Source organism: Arvicanthis niloticus, chromosome 27 (assembly GCF_011762505.2).
Source record: "Arvicanthis niloticus isolate mArvNil1 chromosome 27, mArvNil1.pat.X, whole genome shotgun sequence".
In the NCBI taxonomy this organism is placed as follows: Eukaryota; Metazoa; Chordata; class Mammalia; order Rodentia; family Muridae; genus Arvicanthis; species Arvicanthis niloticus.
Window position 1 is genome coordinate 29,129,730 of NC_133435.1, and position 19,604 is coordinate 29,149,333.

The 19,604-nt window shown below is 37.7% G+C and overlaps 1 protein-coding gene across 1 annotated transcript in view; it reads right to left on the bottom strand.

Moving 5' to 3' along the window:
* The window catches only part of LOC143439613 (uncharacterized), a 35,962-nt gene extending 17,751 nt beyond the window's left edge, over positions 1 to 18,211 (bottom strand). The window contains exons 1-6 of the mRNA XM_076925941.1: positions 18,100 to 18,211; positions 17,774 to 17,947; positions 16,057 to 16,163; positions 12,475 to 12,568; positions 5,821 to 6,161; positions 439 to 567 (exon numbers count right to left, since the gene is read on the bottom strand). Coding sequence (XP_076782056.1) covers positions 525 to 567; positions 5,821 to 6,161; positions 12,475 to 12,568; positions 16,057 to 16,163; positions 17,774 to 17,947; positions 18,100 to 18,210 — 870 coding nt within the window. The 5' untranslated portion in view covers position 18,211 and the 3' untranslated portion in view covers positions 439 to 524. The remainder of the gene's footprint in view (positions 1 to 438; positions 568 to 5,820; positions 6,162 to 12,474; positions 12,569 to 16,056; positions 16,164 to 17,773; positions 17,948 to 18,099) is intronic.
* Positions 18,212 to 19,604: the final 1,393 nt, after the last annotated feature.

Genomic DNA, 19,604 nt, shown 5'->3' on the forward strand with positions numbered 1-19,604 from the left:
CTAAAAGATGGTAAATACAGGAAACTCATTCAAGAGAATGGAGAATCTATGACTTGATAGTTGTGATTTAGGGTGGATTCAAGTGTATACAACCAGGTTTGATTTTGTGTTGTTGAAAAAGGGTCTCACTATGTAGCTGTGGCTGGCTGGAACTTGACAGGAAGGACCAAGCTGGCTTCAAGCTCACAAATGTCCCTCTGCATCTGCCTCCTTAGTGCTGGAATCAAAGGCATATGCTGCCATCCCACAGACCTGGCATTAAGTCACATCCCAGTATAAAGACAGAAATAAATGTATAGCATATATATGTGAATAGAAAACTGACCATTTCAATGACTTCTGGTGATAAAACTTTTATAATTCTTTGTTGCATGGATAAAATAATTGAAAGAATTATAGTAACTAGTTTTTTTTACCCCAAAACCAATTAAAACATACCTTATGACTTAGTATATTAATCTCATCTGTTTCAGAATTGATTAGTATTTAAATTTTCAGTACAAGTAAACTCTCCATTTTCTTGTTCATTTGAGTTCTTTTGTACTCATTTCAAAATTGTTCTTTACCCTGCAGGAAATGACCAGATAGATTAAGTGAAGTTTTTAAAATTTCTTTTAAAAATAGGGCTTTATTATGTCCATGCTGTCTCCAAAGTAGCTATGTGGCTGCAGATAACAGTAGACATTAGTTCTTCTTGCCTCCACATCCCAAGAGCTAAGATTACAGGTGTACATTAGCATGCCCAGCTCCTAAAATACACTTGTTTAATTATTTGACAACAGAGGACAGATTTATTACATAAAGGAAGCACACATATAAAAGTTTCAGACCTTCAAATCAGAGGGACACATGCTTTTTTGGTCTATCTTTGTATTTAAGAAACAGAAAAAAAAACATGAGGATTGTTGGTCAGGGAAGAGAGGATCTGGAAGGAGTTGGTTTAAAGAAAAGAATGTGAACAAAATATGTTGTATGAAATCCTTATATTAGTTGGTATTTTTGATCTTTATTTTTATTTTATTGATAAAGAGAAATAGGAAAATCCATCCAACTGTTCTCTACAAGAAACAAATGATAGCTGAAAGACAGATACCACAGTAGAGTAACATGTTGAAGACAGTATTCTATTCAAATAGTACTAAGATACAAGCAGGAAGTCGGTATCCTAATATCTGATAAAAATAGACATTCAAACCAAAATTATCAAGAAAAGATAAAAAGAGAAAGAACACTTTCTGTACTCAAAGCTCTGGCTGGATAAATAAAGCAAGTACAATCAGTTTAGTGGTTAAATTAGGAAAGGAAGTCAAACTGTTGCTTTGGGAAAATGACATGATACTATACATAAAACTTAAACAATTTCACTAGATACTTTCTACCAATAATAAACAAATTCAGAAATTGGCAGATACAGAATACAACTTGCACAAATCAATAGCTTCTCTATACACCAACAACAAATGTAGAGAGAAAGAGTTCCTGGATACAGTCCCATTCACAGTAGCCTCAAGGAAACTGAAATGTCTCAGAGTAATCCTAGCCAGGTAGAAAGATATTTACAATTAAGTCCTTCAAACTCTGAAGAAATAGACAGAAATGACATTTGGAAATGGAAAGACTTCTCATGGTCACGAATTGGCAAAATTAATATTGTGAAAATTACCATTCTACCAAAGCTATTTAAGTTTTCAATGCAGGCCCATCAAAATGCTCATCCCGTTCATTACAAAAAGAGAAATGAAAGTCATCTGGTATCAAAAACATTTGAGCAAAAAAGCACAATGCTGGAGGAATTGCTTTCCAGATCCCAAGATAAATTACAAAGCCATAGTAATACAAATAATTTGGTTCTCCCACAAAAATAGACACATGTAACAAATCTGAAAGGTGAACATATGTACATGTAACTGCAACCACTTAATATTTGACAAAGATACCAAAGCCATAAACTGGAGAAAAGAAAGCATTTCAACAGATGATGCTGGGAAAATGAGATGTCCACATGTAGATGAATAAAATTAGCCCTGTATCTACTGCAACACACAAGGATTAACTCCAAATGGGTCAAAGACTTAAATGTTAAATCTGAAACACATACAGTTTCTTGCACGACTTAGGTTCAGGAGAAGGCTTTCTGTATAGAATTTCATTGAGTAAGGTGGTTTGAAAGAATCTTTAAATACAGGGGTATAGAGGACTTATTTTAAGATACTGTCTTATACCTAAAAAAGAGTTATGTGGCAACCTCTAAGTCCATAGAGCATCACAGAAGAGAAAGAAAGAATGTAGGATATGAAAGAAAAGGAGATCTATTTACTGTCATCTTCTGGTCACTTCAATCATTACAATCAAGGATGAATAGACAGAAGACTGGCACAGTCAGTGAATGAGCAAAGACAGGGAAGGAACTTATGAAGTCTGACCTTCCCTTCTGAACTACTGGCCAATGAATGGATGCTGGGAGAGAAGGAGTCATTGTCTTCAGCTGTACATCCATGTGTGAGCCAACCAGGCTACCAACCTATGGCTGTAATTAAACTCAGTGGGTCTCGAAACTAAACAACAAAATGAGAATGTAAGGAAGAAATTTGTAGGAAGGAGTAGGGATTAACAGGAGGTAGGAGGGAAATAACATAGAATAGAATGGTTAACAGTGATAATAATCAATTATATACATTTATGAAAATGTATATAATTGGACAGATTTCATACAGACTCTAAAAGGACACAAATGCCAGCCCAGGCTATACACTGCAAAACTCTCAGTGATGATATATGGAGAAACCAAGATATTCCATGACAAAACCGAATTTACACAATATCTTTCCACAAACACAATATCCTTCCATCATTAGAAAGGATAATAGCAGGAAAGCTCCAATAAAAGGAGGGAAATTATACCCTAGAAAGAGCAAGAAAGTAATCCTCTTCCAACAAATCCAAAAGAAGATAGCCACACAATGATAATTCCACCTCTAATAACAAAAATAACAGAAAGCAACAATCACTGTTCCTTAATATCTCTTAACATTAATGGACTCAATTCCTCAATTAAAAGACACAGGCTAATTGACTGGATATGTAAACAAGACCCAGCATTTTGCTGCATACAGGAAACCCACCTCAGTGACATAGACAGACTTTACCTTAGAGTAAAAAGCTGGAAAACAATTTTTCAAGCAAACGGTCCTAAGAAACAAGCTGGAGAAGCCATTCTAAAATCTCCAGCCCGAGAACAAAAAGGGAGGGACTCATGGCTTCACCTGTATAGGTTGAGGGTGGCCTTGCCAGACATCAGTAGAAGTGGACAGCCTTGGTGCTTGAAAGATTGAATTCCCTAGTGTTGGGGGAATTTCGAGAGCAGGGAGGCAGGAATGGGCGGATGGTGAGAGCACACCCTCGTAGTAATTGGAGGAGGGTGGATGGGTTAAGGGTTTAGGCATCAGTGGAAGTGAAAGCATGGAGGTAGGAATGGGTGGATGGTGGGATCACACCCTCATAGAAACTCCCAGAATTGTATGGATTAGACATGTCAGAGGCAGGATGCCAGAAGACTACATTCCAGACTTCAAACAAAAAATTATCTTGATACTAAAATTTGTTTTGAGAATTGTATATTGCAGAATACATAGCCTTGGTGTATCTACTCATTAAGCAGGCAGCACGTAGAAGAATGCAAATTGAACCATTTTTACCTTTTTTACCTCCTTGTACATTTTTACCTCCTTGTACAAAGATCAAGTCCAAGTGGATTAATGACCTCCACATTATACCAGATAATCTGAATCTAATAAAAGAGAAAATAGGGAAGAGGTTCTAAGACATCACTGTAGGGGAAAACTTCCAGAACAGAACACCAATGGCTCACGCTCTAAGACTGACAATCAACAAATGAGACCTCATAAAGTCGAAAAGTTTCTGTAAGGCAAAGGACACTGCCAATAGGACAAAACACCAACTCAAAAGATTGGCAAATGATCTTTACCAACTCTACATCCAATAGAGCACTAATATCAAAATATTCAAAGAACTCAAGAAGTTAGGCACTAGAGAACCAATTAAACCTATTAAAAATGGGTTACAGAGCTAAACAAAGAATTCTCAACTAAGAAGAATTCTCAAATGACTGAGAAGCACTTGAGGAAATGGCCAACACCTTCAGTCACTAGGGAAATGTAAATCAAAATGACCCTGAGATTCTACCTCATGCCAATCAGAATGGCTATGATCAAAAATGCAGGTGACAGCAGATGCTGGAAAGGATGTGGAGAAAGTGGAACTTCCATTCCTCCATTGCTTGTGGGACTGAAAGCTGGCAAATCCACTTGGGAAATCAATCTGACAGTTTCTCAGAAAATTGGAAAGGGTTCTATCTGAAGACCAAGTTATATCACTACCGGGCATTTACCCAAAATATGCTCTAGCATATAACAAGGACACATGCGCTGCTATGTTTATAGCAGCCTTTTTTATAATAACCAGAAGCTGGAAACAATCCAGATGTCACTCAACAAAAGAATGGATACAGAAATTTTGGTATATTTGCACAATGAAGTACTACTCAGCTATTTAAAAAATGACTACTTGAAATCCAAAGGCAAATGGATGGAACTAGAAAATGTCATCCTGAGTAAAGTAACCCAGACACAAAAGGACACACATGGTAAGTACTCACTGATAATTGGATACTAGCCCATAAGTTCAGAATGCCAAGATACAACCCACAAATCATATGGAGCTCAAAAAGAAGGAAGACCAAAGTGTGAATGCTTCAATGCTACATAGAAGCAGGAACAAACTAATCACAGTAGGTAGAGGGATGGAGGGACCTGAGAGAGAGAGAGAAGAGGGGGAAGGAAACGGGAAGCAAAATCAGGTATTGGGAGGGACAGGAGTGAAGTACAGAAATTCAGGAAATAAGATAGAAATATGTGCCAGTTGGGAATAGGGAACTGGGGGTAGCCACTAGAAATTCCCAGAGGCCAGGGAAGTGAGAGGCTCCCAAAACACAATGAGGTTCATTTTAGCCAAAAATATGCGACAAGGGGGAGGTAGAACCTGTAGGTACCACCTCTAGTAAGCAGGCATGGCCCCCAGTTGAGAGATGGGGAAACCCACCCATTTCAAAATTGTTAACCCAGAAATGATCCTGCCCAAAGGAAAGACAGAGACAAAAAATTCAACAGGGATTGAAGGAAAGGCCATCCAGGGACTTCCCACCTAGGGATCAATCCCATCTGCAGACACCAAACCCCAACACTGTTGCTGATGCCAGGAAGCACTTATTGACTGGAACCCAGTATGGCTGTTACCTGAGATTTTCTAGCAGCACCTTACCAATACTGATGCAAATACTCACACCTAACCATCAGCTGAGCCCAGAGTCCCCAATGGAATAGTTAGGGTAAGGACTGAAGGAACTGAAGGGGATAGCAACCTCATAGGAAGAACAACACCAGTTAATCAAACCAGCCAGGGTTCCCAGAGACTAAACCACCAACCAAAGAATATAAACATTGTTTAATATTCTAATTTCCAATCAAAACTCCCTTTTAGTCCGGCTTCTAGAATGTTAGTTGTCACATGAGTTTAAAAACTGTGGTTGTCTTTTATAAAACAAAACAAAACAAAAAAGAAACAAACAAAAATAAAACAAAAAAATCCATGTCCACAGAATTGGAAAACATATGATTGATTATCAGCATCTTATGATTAGGGAAGTCTGATGGTGCCATGCTTAAGAAGTATCCAACATGGTCATCGTTCCTATGAGCATTACTAGAGAGTAACATCTACTCTTAAATATCAAGGTGACCTTACCCATCAGCTTGTCGATTCTCCTCAACAGGAACAGGTTGCTCTTCAGTTTTTCCATTCTGTTTTTGAAGAACTAGGGCTGCAGCACTGTGATTCAGTTTTTCTGCTTCATGCACCACACTGTTCATCAGGTTTTTAGGCACTTCAGTTTGACTCTTATTTGCTGATGTGTTTGCCAAACTGGGATTCAGGTTTTCTGATACATGAATTGCACTGTGATTTCCATTTTCTGAAGCACGAACCACCCTTTGAATCTGGTCTTCTGATGCATGCACCCAATGGTCATTCAGGTTTTCTGCTGATTGCAACCTGGTGACTTTCTGCTTATCAGCTTCCTCTGTGATCTTTAATGAAAATTAATATTAAGAATAACTGACTTTAATTCTTTTATTTCTCTTAAGGGAAAGAGTGTCTTGTCATATGTATGTCTGTTTATGGGTGTTGAAGATTGATACCAGGACCGTTAGAAGAGCAACAAGACCTCTAAACTGCTGAGCCATCTCTGCAGCCCAAGTAACTGTTGTGTTTTAATATACAAAGTTTCCTACATTAATTTTTTCAGTTCACTCATTAGTTTTCCCGTTTTTCTTTTTTTTTTTTGAAAGTAGAAATGGTTTGTTTAGCTAAATAGTCCAAGTTATACAGTCCATTATCACAGGAAAGCCAAAGGAGCAGGAACCTGTGGTAGCTAGCCATAGTCCATCCACAGACAGGAACAATGAATGCATGCATGCTAACACTATAGTCAGTGGAGACTGCAATATCCCTGGGCCCAGCCCAAGAATGGTGCAGTTCAAATTCACAGTAAGTCTTTCAAACCCAGTGAACCAAATTCAAAAAATCCCTCACAGGAATGACCTCAGGCCAACTTAATCTAGGAAATTTCTCATTGAAGACACATTTCCAAACTGATTCTACATTGTGTCAAGAAGACAATCAAAACTACCCATAACAATGTACTTATCCTTACTATCAAGAACTTTGAGCACATTCAGAGTTATTCGACAATAAACACAATACAGTATGAAACATTCTTTCTCATAGTCTAAATTGCTTCCATATATTTTAGCTGCTAAGTGGAATTTGTATAGTGCATTAGATATTTACATCCATTTGTCAATTAATGTGCATTATGGCAGTCTCCATCTTTTGGCTATTATGAATAATATTGTCAAGAACATCCATAATGTGTGATATATGTTTTATTTCACCTTAAAATGCACTGAGAAGTGGAACTTTGGGCTCTTGGATATCATTCATTTTGATTGTTTAGAAATTTACAACATATTTGAAATGTAATATTCAATATTACATCCACTCTAGTTGTGTGAGATGGTTCTATTTCCCCACATCTTTGAGAATCCTTACATTTGCCTTTAAAAAACAGAATTATAACTACTACAGAAGTGTGAAATGGAATCTACTGGATTAATTTTACTTTTCTCTAAGTTTAATCATAGTAAACATCTTTTCCTGTTTTTTGGCAATTTCTATTTCTTCAGGAAAATATATATTCAAAATATTGAGAGTTTCAAATGGATTCTTTATCAAACCCAATCCAAAAGCATATCAAAACAATCATCCAACATTATCAATTAGGCTTTATCCCAGGAAAGCAGAAATGGTTCAATATTTGGAAGTCCACCAACATAATCCATTATACAAACAAACTCAAAGAAAAAAAATCACATGATCATCTTACTAGATGCTGAGAAAACATGTGACAAAATTCAACATCCCTTTATGGTAAAAGTCTCAGGAAGATCAGGAATTCAAGGCACATACCTAAACAAAATAAAAGCAATATACAGCAAGCCAGTAGCAAACATCAAACTAAATGGAGAGAAACTTGAAGCAATCCCACTAAGATCAGGGACTAGACAAGGCTGCCCACTCTCACCTTACCTATTTAATATAGTACTGGAAGTCCTACTAGAGCAATTAGACACCAAAAGGAAGTCAAAGAGATACAAATAGAAAAGGAAGAAATCAAAATTTCACTATTGGCAGATGATATGATACTATATTTAAGTGGCCCTTAAATGTCCAACAGAGAACTTCTAAACCTGATAAACAACTTCAGCAAAGTGGCTGGATATAAAATCAACTCAAACAAATCAGTAGCCTTCCTCTACTTGAAGGATAAGCAGGGAGAGAAAGAAATTAGGGAAATGACACCCTCCACTATAGTTACAAATAATATAAAATACCTTGGTATGAATCTAACCAAGAAAGTAACAGATCTGTATGACAAGTACTTCAAGTCTCTGAAGAAAGAAATCGAAGAGCTCAGAAAGTGAAAAGATCGCTGATGCTCATGGATTGGCAGGAATAATATAGTAAAAATGGCAATCTTGCCAAAAGCAATCTACAGATGCAATGCAATCCCCATCAAAATTCCAAATCAATTCTTCATAGAGATAGAAAGACCAACTTGCAAATTCATGTGGAATAACAAAAAACCCAGGATAGAGAGGATTATTCTCAACAATAAAAGAACTTCTGGAGGAATTACTATCACTGACCGTAAAAAGTACTAAGGAGCAATAGTGATAAAAAAAAAAAATGCATGGTATTGGTACAGAGACAGGCAGGAAGATCAGTGCAATAGAATTGAGGATCCAGAAATGAACCCACACACCTATGGTCACTTGATCTTTGACAAAGGAGCTAAAGCCATCCAGTGGAAAAAGGACAGCATTTTCAACAAATGGTTCTGGTTCAACTGGAGGTCAGCATGTAAAAGAATGCAAATCAATCCATTCATATCTCCTTGTACAAAGCTCAAGTCCAAGTGGATAAAGGACCTTCACATAAAACCAGATACACTGAAATTAATAGAATAGAAGGTGGGAAGACCCTCGAATACCTAGGCACAGGGGAAAAGTTTCTGAACAGAACACCAATGGCTTATGCTCTAATATCAAGAATTAACAAATGGAACGTCATAAAATTGCAAAGTTTCTGTAAGGAAAAGGACACTGTCAGTTGGACAACATGGTAACCAACAGATTGGGAAAAGATCATTACTAATCCTACAACCAATAGAGAGCTAATATCCAATATGTAGATATTAGAACTCAAGAGATTAGACTCGAGAAAAAATGACCCCATTAAAAATGGGGTACAGAAGCAAACAAAGAATTCTCAAGGAAGGAAAGTTGAATGGCAGAGAAGCACCTAAAGGAATGTTCAATATCCTTAGTCATCATCGAAAATCAAAAAAAAAAAAAAAAAAAAAAAAAAAAAAAAAAAAAAAAAAAAAAAAAAAAAAAACCTGAGATTGACCTTACACCAGTTAGAATGGCTAAGATCAAAAACTCAGGTGATAGCAGATGCTGGCGAGGATGTGGAGAAAGAGGAACAGTCCTCCATTGTTGGTGGGATTGCAAGCTCATACAACCACTCCGGAAATCACTCTGGTGGGTCCTCAGAAAACTGGACATAGCATTACCTGAGCACCCAGCTATACTACTCCTTGGTGCACACCCAGAAGATGCTTCAACATATAACAAGGTCATATGCTCCACTATGTTCATAGCAGCCTTATTTATAATAGCAAGAAACTGGAAAGAACCCAGATGATTTCAACAGAGGGACAGATGCAGAAAATATGATACATTTACACAATGGAATATTTTCAGCTATTAAAAACAAGGAATTTGAGAAATTCTGAGGCCAATGGATTAAACTAGAAAATATCATCCTGAGTGAGGTAACCCAATCACAGAAGGACACACATGATATGCACTCACTGATAATTGAATATTATCCTCAAAGCTCACAATATCCAAGATACAACTCACAGACCATATGAAGCCATTGAACAAGGAAGACCAAAGTGTGGATGCTTTGGTCCTTCTGAGAAGAAGAAACAAAGTACTCATGGGAGCAAATATAGAGACAAAGCTTGGGACAGAAACTGAAGGAAGGGCCTTCGGAGACTGGTCCATCTGGGTATCCATCCCTTGTGCAGTCACCAAACACAGACACTGATGAGGATGCCGGGAAGTGCATGCTGACAGAAGCCTGATACAGCTTCTTAGAGGTCTGTCAGAGCCTAATATATACAGAGGCAGATGCTCACAGCTAACCATTGAACTGATCTTGGGGTTCCCAAAGGAGGAGAGAGAGAAGACTGAAGGAGCTGAAAGAGTTTATTACCCCATGGGGGAGCAACAATACCAATCAACCAGAGATCCCAGGTTCTAAATCATCAGGCTGGGAGCACATAGAAAGGAACCCAGGGCTCCAACTATATATGTAAGGGAGGATGGCTTTGTCAGGCATGGAGTGGAAGTACTTGGTCCCGTGAAGCCTGGATGCCCAAGTGTGAGGGAATTCATGGGTGGGGAGGTGGGAGTGGAAGAGTGGGTGAGGGCACATCCTCATAGAAGCAGGAAGAGGGTGAATGGGATAGGGGGTTCCTGGGTCTGTGGGGATGGGGAAAGGGGATCATATCAGAAATGAAAATAAAATATCCAATAAAAAATAAAAATGAAATAAAATAAAAACTCTATTGCAGATGTCTATTATCTACTGCTTACAATCCTTCTGTCCTCTATTAAATAATCATAAAATCTTGGGAGGAAAATGAGTGGTATTGATTGTAATACACTCAACAGCTACTGTTCTCTGTATTAATCACCATCTGCAAAAAGAAATTCCTTCAATGAGGGTTGAGAGATACACTAATCTATGGGTATAAAGATGGGAACTTAAGGGACAATTTAGTACAATGATCTTACTGAAAAATAACAGTATTAGGTCTTCCCTATATTTATGACATGCCAGTCAGAAAGTTTTGGCCTAGTTAACAATATCAGAAACGGATTCCATCTTGCAGAGGGAGTATTAAATCCATGTCATTTATGCCACTATCACACCAGTGAGCATAGCTTGCCAGTTCAATCACTACTAGGCTATTCATTTTAAAATCAAGGTTCAGTGGCATATCTAGGGACTCTTTCTGACACAAAATCATAAAAAATTTTTCTTCTTTCACAACTTCAAGTTTCACTCTTCTAGCTCTCGAATTTACATCCATGAGCTAAATTTTATGTATGGTGTGAGGTAAATATTTTCAATCTGTAACTATTATACATACATATGTATATATATATATATATATATATATATATATATATATATATATACATATATATATATACACACAAATATATATATATTTGTGTGTACATGTATATATATGTACAATATGTAAGTGTGGTCTTTGCACCTTACCCAGCTTTGCCAAATTGCCTTAGTACTTCTGCAAACGCCAACTGACAAAAATCAGGTTTAATTTTCTGGGCTCTCAATTGTATCTTACTGGTCTACAAGCCATTATTAGAGTCTCTTCCTCATTAAATTTTGAACAGTAAATTTGAAGATAAGACATAAATGTAATCTAATTAATTTTCTTTTTTATTAAGTAATTTAACATTTGCATCATTTCCATTGTTGGAATTAACTTACCATTTTCTGAAAAAACACTATATTTGATGCTACTGCAAATGGAATTTTTGTAATTTCATTCTTTCTGGTGTGCAAAAACAAAACTGATTTCTACAATGAGGTTATATACAGTTAATTTTCCAAACTCCTAATTAGTTCAGAAGTGTCTTTATATAATATATAAATATACATATATTACATATATGTATATATTAATTAATTAATTATTAATGTGCTTAATTCCTATATGCCATGTTATATTATCTATAAATAAAACACATTTATTTATTTTTATTAGATATATTCTTTATTTACATTTCACATGTTATCCCGTTTCCTGGTTTTCACCCCAGTATCTCCCTATCCCTTCCCATCTACTCTTGTTTCTTCAAGGGTGTTCCCTACCCACCCATGAAATGAAGGTACATCATACCAAAACTTTCTACAATGAGGTTATATATATTTAATTTAACAACTGATCACCATTCAGGAAATGATCCCATATCCACAAATATATGACCAGCAGTAATCAGAGTCAGAAAGACACTTAATAATGGACAAGAACATGGAGAAAAATGAGGAGGAATAGAAAGATGGGGGAAATGAAAGAGGAGACATGAAGTTGGGAAGGGATCCCAAAGATATGTTGGATGTCAAGAATGGGAGTATATGCTTTAAAAAATTATCCATATGTGTGAGATTCACAAATAATAGATAACATCCATTTTACTGTTATTAGAATTTTAGGGTTATTAGCCCTCTAGCAGCATAGATGCATATGTATGCACATATGTATGTTTGCATGTATGTATGTCCGTGTGTATGTATTTTAGACAGACAAGATAGTTTCATGGGTATAGGTAGCTGACACCAAGCGTGATAACTGGAGTATATTCCCTGGAACACACACAGTATGAGGAGAGAACCAAGTCCTGCAAGGTGTCACTATTCCATACTCAATGGGGCAGTCCTATGACAACACACATCTGATTAGCTAAATTTAACTTTTAAAAAGTATCATTTTTAAATTGTTAATTTATTCATTGTTACATTTCTATGCATTGGAGTTTTGCTTGTATGTATCTCTGCAGAGTGAATATGCCTGCTATTGCTCATGGGATGTTTCTCATGGTGCCAAAAGTATTCCTAAACAACCTTACTTGACATAGAATAATAATATTCTGAGTATAACTGACTTACCAAACTTGTACCATCCAACATCACCTGAGGCTGTTCTGAATCTCCTGTTGGGGGTTCTGGTTGTACTTTTATCTTCAGGTTGCCAAGTTTCAGTCTAAAAACCATATTTTAAAATAATTATACTCAAAGATCAACTTTTACAAAACAGAGTTCCTGAAAGGTGCAGATAGTTTTTCTAAAATTATTCAAATGAATGGATTGGTAACCATCATTTTTTTTTTAAGCTGGGCTTGAAAATTTTGCCAAGATAAAATATACAAAATGTAAAGAATAATTGCCTATGCTAATTCTGGGAGAAGTCCCTGGCTTGTAAAAACTTGACAATTACAACCTGCTTTTCCATATAGATTCTAGCTTTTCAGGTCCATATAAATTAACAAACACTAGAATCTTTCATTGTGTACAATATAGTAAAAAGTATGACAGAGAAGCATAGTCCTGCTCATGTTTCCCTATGTTTATCTAATGGTTTTCACATTTACAATGAAGATATGCACAATACCAAGAAGATACCTCTCTCAACCTCCCTCCCACAACCCTCTCTCTTTGTGTGAGTGGGTGCGTGAGTGTGTGTGTGAGTGTGTGTGTGAGTGTGTGTGTGAGTGTGTGTGTGTGTGTTTATTAAGTGTAAAGATAAACTTTTGTTTTCTATTTATTCCTGTCTGAGCTGTCCAAGTACTTATTCAGGCTGATGAAAATCTTAAGGCTATCCCCATTGTCAAGATTATGACTGTTGAGAATGTTAGGTATTTGCATTGAACCCAACATTAAAAAAAGAAGAAACTAAAGAAAACAGTCAGAAAACTGAGGAGAAAAAAAGTACTTTCATTTAATATGGCATTTAAAAGGGAAATGAATATAACAGGTTTAGATAAAAAATTCTTATGCTGTTTATTTAATATCAAATACTAATATATAGAGTTCCAAATACATGCTTTAAAGGAATTCTGATATTAAAAATCTTCAGCTAGGATATAAAATCTACTCAAACAAATCAGTAGCCTTCCTCTACTCAGGAATAAAAAGGCTGAGAAAGAAATTAGAAAAATGATACCCTTCACAACAGTTACAAATAATATAAAATATCTAGGAATGAATTTAACCAAGCAAGTGAAAGATCTGTATGAAAAGAACCTCAAGTCTCTGAAGAATGAAATCGAAGAAGATCTCAGAAAATGGAAAGATCTCTCATCCAGGATTGGCAGGATTAATTTAGTAAAAGTGGCGATCTTGCCAAAAGCAATCTACAGATTCAATGCAATCCCCATCAAAATTTCAAATCAATTCTTCATAGAGATAGAAAGAGCAATTTCCAAATTCATTTGGAATAACAAATAAACCAGGACAGCAAAAACTATTCTCAACAATAAAAGAACTTCTGAGGGAATCACCATCCTTGACTTCAAACTCTACTATAGAGCAATAGTGATAAAACTGCAAGGTATTGGTACAGAGACAGGCAAAAACATCAGTGGAATAGAACTGAAGATCCAGAAATGAACCCATACACCACTTGGTCACTTGATCTTTGACAAAGGAGCTAAAACCATCCAGTGGAAAAAGGACAGCATTTTCAACAAATGGTGTCGGTTCAACTGGAGGTCAGCATGTAAAAGAATACAAATTGATCCATTCTCATCCCCTTATACAAAGTTCAAGTCCAAGTGGATAAAGGACCTTCACATAAAACCAGATACACTGAAACTAATAGAATAGAAGGTGGGAAGACCTTTGCATACCTAGGCACAGTGGAAAAGTTCCTGAACAGAGCACCAATGGCTTATGCTCTAAGATTAAGAATTGACAAATGGGACTTCATAAAATCACAAAGTTTCTGTAAGGCAAAGGACATTGTCAATAGGACAAAACAGCAACCAACAGATTGGGAAAAACATATTACCATTCCTACATCCGATAGATGGCTAATATCCAATATATACAAAGAACTCAAGAAATTAGACTCCAGACAACCAAATAACCCTATTTTAAAAATGGGATAAACAAAGAATTCTCAACTGAGGAAACTCAAATGGCTGAGAAGCACCTTAATAAATGTTCAACATCCTTAGTCATCAGTGAAATGCAAATCAAAACAACCCTGAGATACCACCTCACACCAGTCAGAATGGCTAAGATCAAAAACTCAGGTGATAGTAGATGCTGGAGATGATGTGGAGAAACAGGAACACTCCTCCACTGTTGGTGGGATTCCAAGCTGGTACAACCACTCTGGAAATCAGTCTGGCTGTTCCTCAGAAAACTGGACATATTACCTGAGGATCCAGCTATACCACTCCTGGGAATATACCCAGAAGATGCTCCAACATATAAGAAGGACATTAGCTCCCCTATGTTTATAACAGCCGTATTTATAACAGCCAGAAGCTGGAAAGAACCCAGATGTCCTTCAACAGAGGAATGGATACAAAAAATGTGGTACATTTACACAATGGAGTATTACTCAGCTATTAAAAACAATGACTTTGAGAAATTCTTAGGTAAATGGATGGAACTAGAAAATATCATCTTGAGTGAGACAACCGAATCACAAAAGAACACACATGGTATTTGCTCTCTGATAAGTGGATATTAGCCCCAAAACCTTGAAATAGCCAGATTCAACTCACAGAACACATGAAGCTCATGAAGAAGGAAGACCAAGTGTGGATGCCTTGGTCCTACTTAGAAGTGGTAACAAAATACTCAAGGGAGCAAATATTGACACAAAGTGTGGGACAGAAACTGAAGGAGGGGCTGTCTGGAGACCATTCCACATGCACATTCATGCCATGTGCAGTCACCAAAGTTAGACACTGATTTGGATGTCAGGAAAAGCATGCTGATAGGAGCCTGATATAGCTGTCTCCTTAGAGGTCTAACAGATTCTGATATATTCAGATGCAGTGCTCACAGCTAACCATTGATCTGATCAAGGGGTTCCCAATGGAGGAGTTAGAAGACTGAAGGGGCTAAAAGTGTTTGTGGCCCCATGAGGAGACCAACAAAACCAACCAATCAGAGCTCCCCAGTTTCCAAACCACCAGACTGGGAGCACATAGGGAGGGCCATATGACTCCTTCTGTATATCTAGGGGAGGATGGCCTTGTCAGCCATAGGTGGGAAAGAATTTCCTTGGTCCCATGAAGGCTGAACACCGAGTGTGGGTGGGGGATTCGAGAGGGGGAGTGGGAGTTCGTGGGTAGGTGGGGCCATGTCCTCATAGAAGCAGGAGAGGGGGGATGTGATGGGGGTTCCTGGGTGGTGGGGGGAATGGGGCAAGGGGATAAAATCTGAAATGTAAATATAATATCCAATAACAAATTAAAAATACAAATCTTCAGCTAATATAAACAACAGATAGAATCAGATTATGAATGAAAATCTTTGGCTCATATTGAAAATTACTGCTGAATCTGTATGTACACTTTTTAATTTGGATAATTTCTTCTCTATCTATTAAAACTATGTGTTGATATCCTAAATAATATATTGATTTGTTCTTCATACCAATTTATTGCCTCAGACACGACTGATTGTACCCATTATAGAATACTACAAAGTCAGAAAACTTAGCAACTTTACCTCTTCAGTTCATCAGCTTTCAGTATCTGGTCCCTCCTGTCTACTAAAAACTTTGCCAGGCTTTCGTTGTTTCTTAATTGAGCCAGCGTATATGGTGTAAAATTATCCTATGGAAAAACAATATTTGATAACTCTGAGAACTTGATATCTCTTAAAATAATGGACAATCCCATGGAAGACTTGATGGAGCTCCCTTCTCCTGAGGGTCAGTGAGACACAGTCTTGCCCTTCTTACCCCAGAGTGCTCTTATACTTGTTGCTCTTCCCTTTGTATAGTCTCTGCCTGCCTGCTGATAGCTGCCTACAAATCCTGTCCTCCTGACTCTCATTTGAGTGTGAAAAGGTCACCTGAGCTTGGCTTTTTCCCTGGCATTACCATGGTATGTGAGTCATATGATTTGCTCCTTGCTAAACCTAAGCTCCTTGAGGATGGAGCCCTCATTTTTACCTCTAATACTACAAGCATTAAACCATAGTGGAAAGGTTCCCAGTATTTCCTTTGAGTGGTGAGTTAAATTGCATCTCTGGGAGAGGGTTTAATCCTTCATATTACGAACTATATTTAGTTTACCAGAATACCATGCCTCATGTGAGCACCATGTTCATCTGTTAGAAAAACGTTATAATCCTGAGCACAATAAGACCATTATGGAAGAAATATCATGACATGCATAATCCTCCCTACATGGTGACTTTGTGGCAAACATACAGAACTTCACTGAAAGCATTACAGAAACAACTGCATTCCCACCAGGCTATGGAAGCAACTCTTTAGTTTCTACTTATGGTATTAGGAACCCATGGCAGACATGCAAATGGCTCACTGAGACATAAGTTGTGAACTAAATGATACAGGCATCAAATGTACTCTGATAACTTATGAACAATGGATCTATACAATTTTTCTACCTACTGGACAATGAATCTCTTATCTTTAAGAACTCTTAATGTCTCTAATGCATACTTACATAAAAAAAATTTTAGGCCATTGTTTTTAGTTACTACTTAAGGTTATTTCTAAGCAAAATATAAATCAGATATTACAATGAAACTGTTTATCAATACAAAGTTTGATAACTGACTATGTGGTCATTTTAGAACAATGAAAACCACTAACTGACTGCATGTGGAATGCATGACTTTAGTCCCAGCATTTGGAGAGCAGAGACACAGTACCAGAAAGCCAGGGATACACAGAGAGATAGCCAGACAGGCAGACAGGCAGACAGGCAGACAGGCAGACAGGCAGACAGGCAGACAGGCAGACAGGCAGACAGGTAGACAAGCAGACAGGCAGACAGGCAGACAGGCAGACAGGCAGACAGGCAGACAGGCAGACAGGCAGACAGGTAGACAGGCAGACAGGCAGACAAGGAGATAGGAACTGAGCTGCTAACAAGTTCAATGAACAATGCTGAACAAGAAGATATTTTTCTTTGCAACAATCATAAGCCTTGCACCCGCTCCTATAAGTAACTTCATGAAGCTTACAGATATGTAAAGGGAATGGGATTCCTTAAGGGCTGAAAGTTGTTTAAAAAACAACCTCTAACTATTAAAATAAGATCCCATTTGTAAGATAGTTATAAATTACACAACATAATCTTCCCAAATAATATACTTTTAAATGTCCTGTCATTGTTTTCACAATGCAAATAAATCATTTAAAGCACAGGCATTGAAAATAATCTGTAAATCAAAGTTGTGTGCTCTGTACCTCGTTCCTTATACAGATGTCAGCATGGTGTTCCAGCAGTATGTTTACCATTGTTGTTTTGTTTTGCCAAACAGCATAGTGCAGAGCCGTGTTCCCATGGTTGTCCTTGGCATTTGGATCAGCACCATGATCTAGTAAAATGAGTGCACATCCTTCTTGCCCATACTGTGTAGCCTATGGGTATTACATCAAGAAATAAATAGCAAAGATGAGAAATACAAAAATTTCACGGATTTCACTAACCATTTGCATTTAGCTGAGATCATTTTTATTCCCAGAATTCCCATCAAATCCATGTCACACTGAAACTGTTGGGTGATGTCTACCTTAATTAGTGCTGTGCAGTTGTCACTGTCACGGAGATCAATGTCACAATTCCACCCTATTAGGAGGGAAGCTACCACGGGATGGCCATGTGCACAGGCATAGTGTAACATCGTTCTGTGAAAATGAAGATATTTTAACAATTTTTACGACCATCCCGGTATGCCCCTGTGCCCAGAGCAGTCACAGGGTGCCAGCTCTGTATCATATCCCCCCAAAACCCAGAGGAGGCTGGACTCACAGGAGCTCTAACAGGCCCAGGATCTTGGGTGAGTAGGCCACGACACACCCACGCCAAAACAGGGAGGAATTGGGACCTGCTGGAACCCAGGGACTCCAATATGGCCAGTGGCATGGGACCCTTCTAGTCTGTACCAGTGCCCAGAGAGGTCATAGGGCACCAGCTCTCAACCCAAATCCCACAAAACCAAGAGGAGGCTGGACTCCCTGGAGCTTAAACACACCCAGGAACATAGACTAATAGGACCACAGGACCTCAGAAGCCTGGGCCTACCAGGATTTTAGGATCCCAGAAGCAACCTGACTCCCAGGACTCCTAGGATCTCAGAATCAGAGAATCACAGAAACAGGGGACTCTGAGGAGTTCTGACACAAACATGATAACAGGACAGACTTCTCCAGTCAGAGACAGTGAGTGAAGGTAGCACTGGAGATAACCAGCTGGCAAAAGGCAAGTGCAAGAACATAAGCAATGAAAACCAAGGTTACTTGGCATCATCAGAACCTAGTTCCCCCACCATAACAGGTCCTGAATACCCCATGACACTGGAAAGGCAAGATTCAGATACAAAATAACTTCTCATGATGATGATACAGGACTTTAAGAAGGACTTAAATAACTCTCTCAAAGAAATAAAGGAGAACACATGTAAACAGGAAGAAGCCCTTAAAGAAGAAAAACAAAACTCCCTTACACAATTACAAAAAACCACAACCAAACAGGTGAAGGCATTGAACAAAACCATCTAGGACATAGAAATGCAAGTAGAAACAATAAAGAAATCACAAAGGGAGACTACCCAGGAGATAGAAAACCTAGGAAAGAGATTAGGAGTCATGGATATAAGCATCACCAACAGAATACAAGAGATAAGAGACAGAATCGCAGGTGCAGAGGATACCATAAAAAACCTTGACACAACGATTAAAAAAATACAAAATGCAAAAACCTCCTAACCCCAAACATCTGGGAAATCCAGGACACAATGAGAAGACCAAACCTAAAGATAATACGTATAGGAGAGAGCTAAGATTTGCAACTAAAAGGGCCAGTAAATATCTTCAACAAAATTATAGAAGAAAACTTCCCTAACCTAAAGAAAGAGATGCCAATGAACAAGAAAGAAGCCTATAGAACTCTAAATAGACTAGACCAGAAAAGAAATTCCTCCTGTCACATAATAATCAAAACACCAAATGCACAAAACAAAGAAAGAATAGTAAAAGCAGTAAGGGAAAAAGGTCAAGTAACCAATTAAGCAGACCT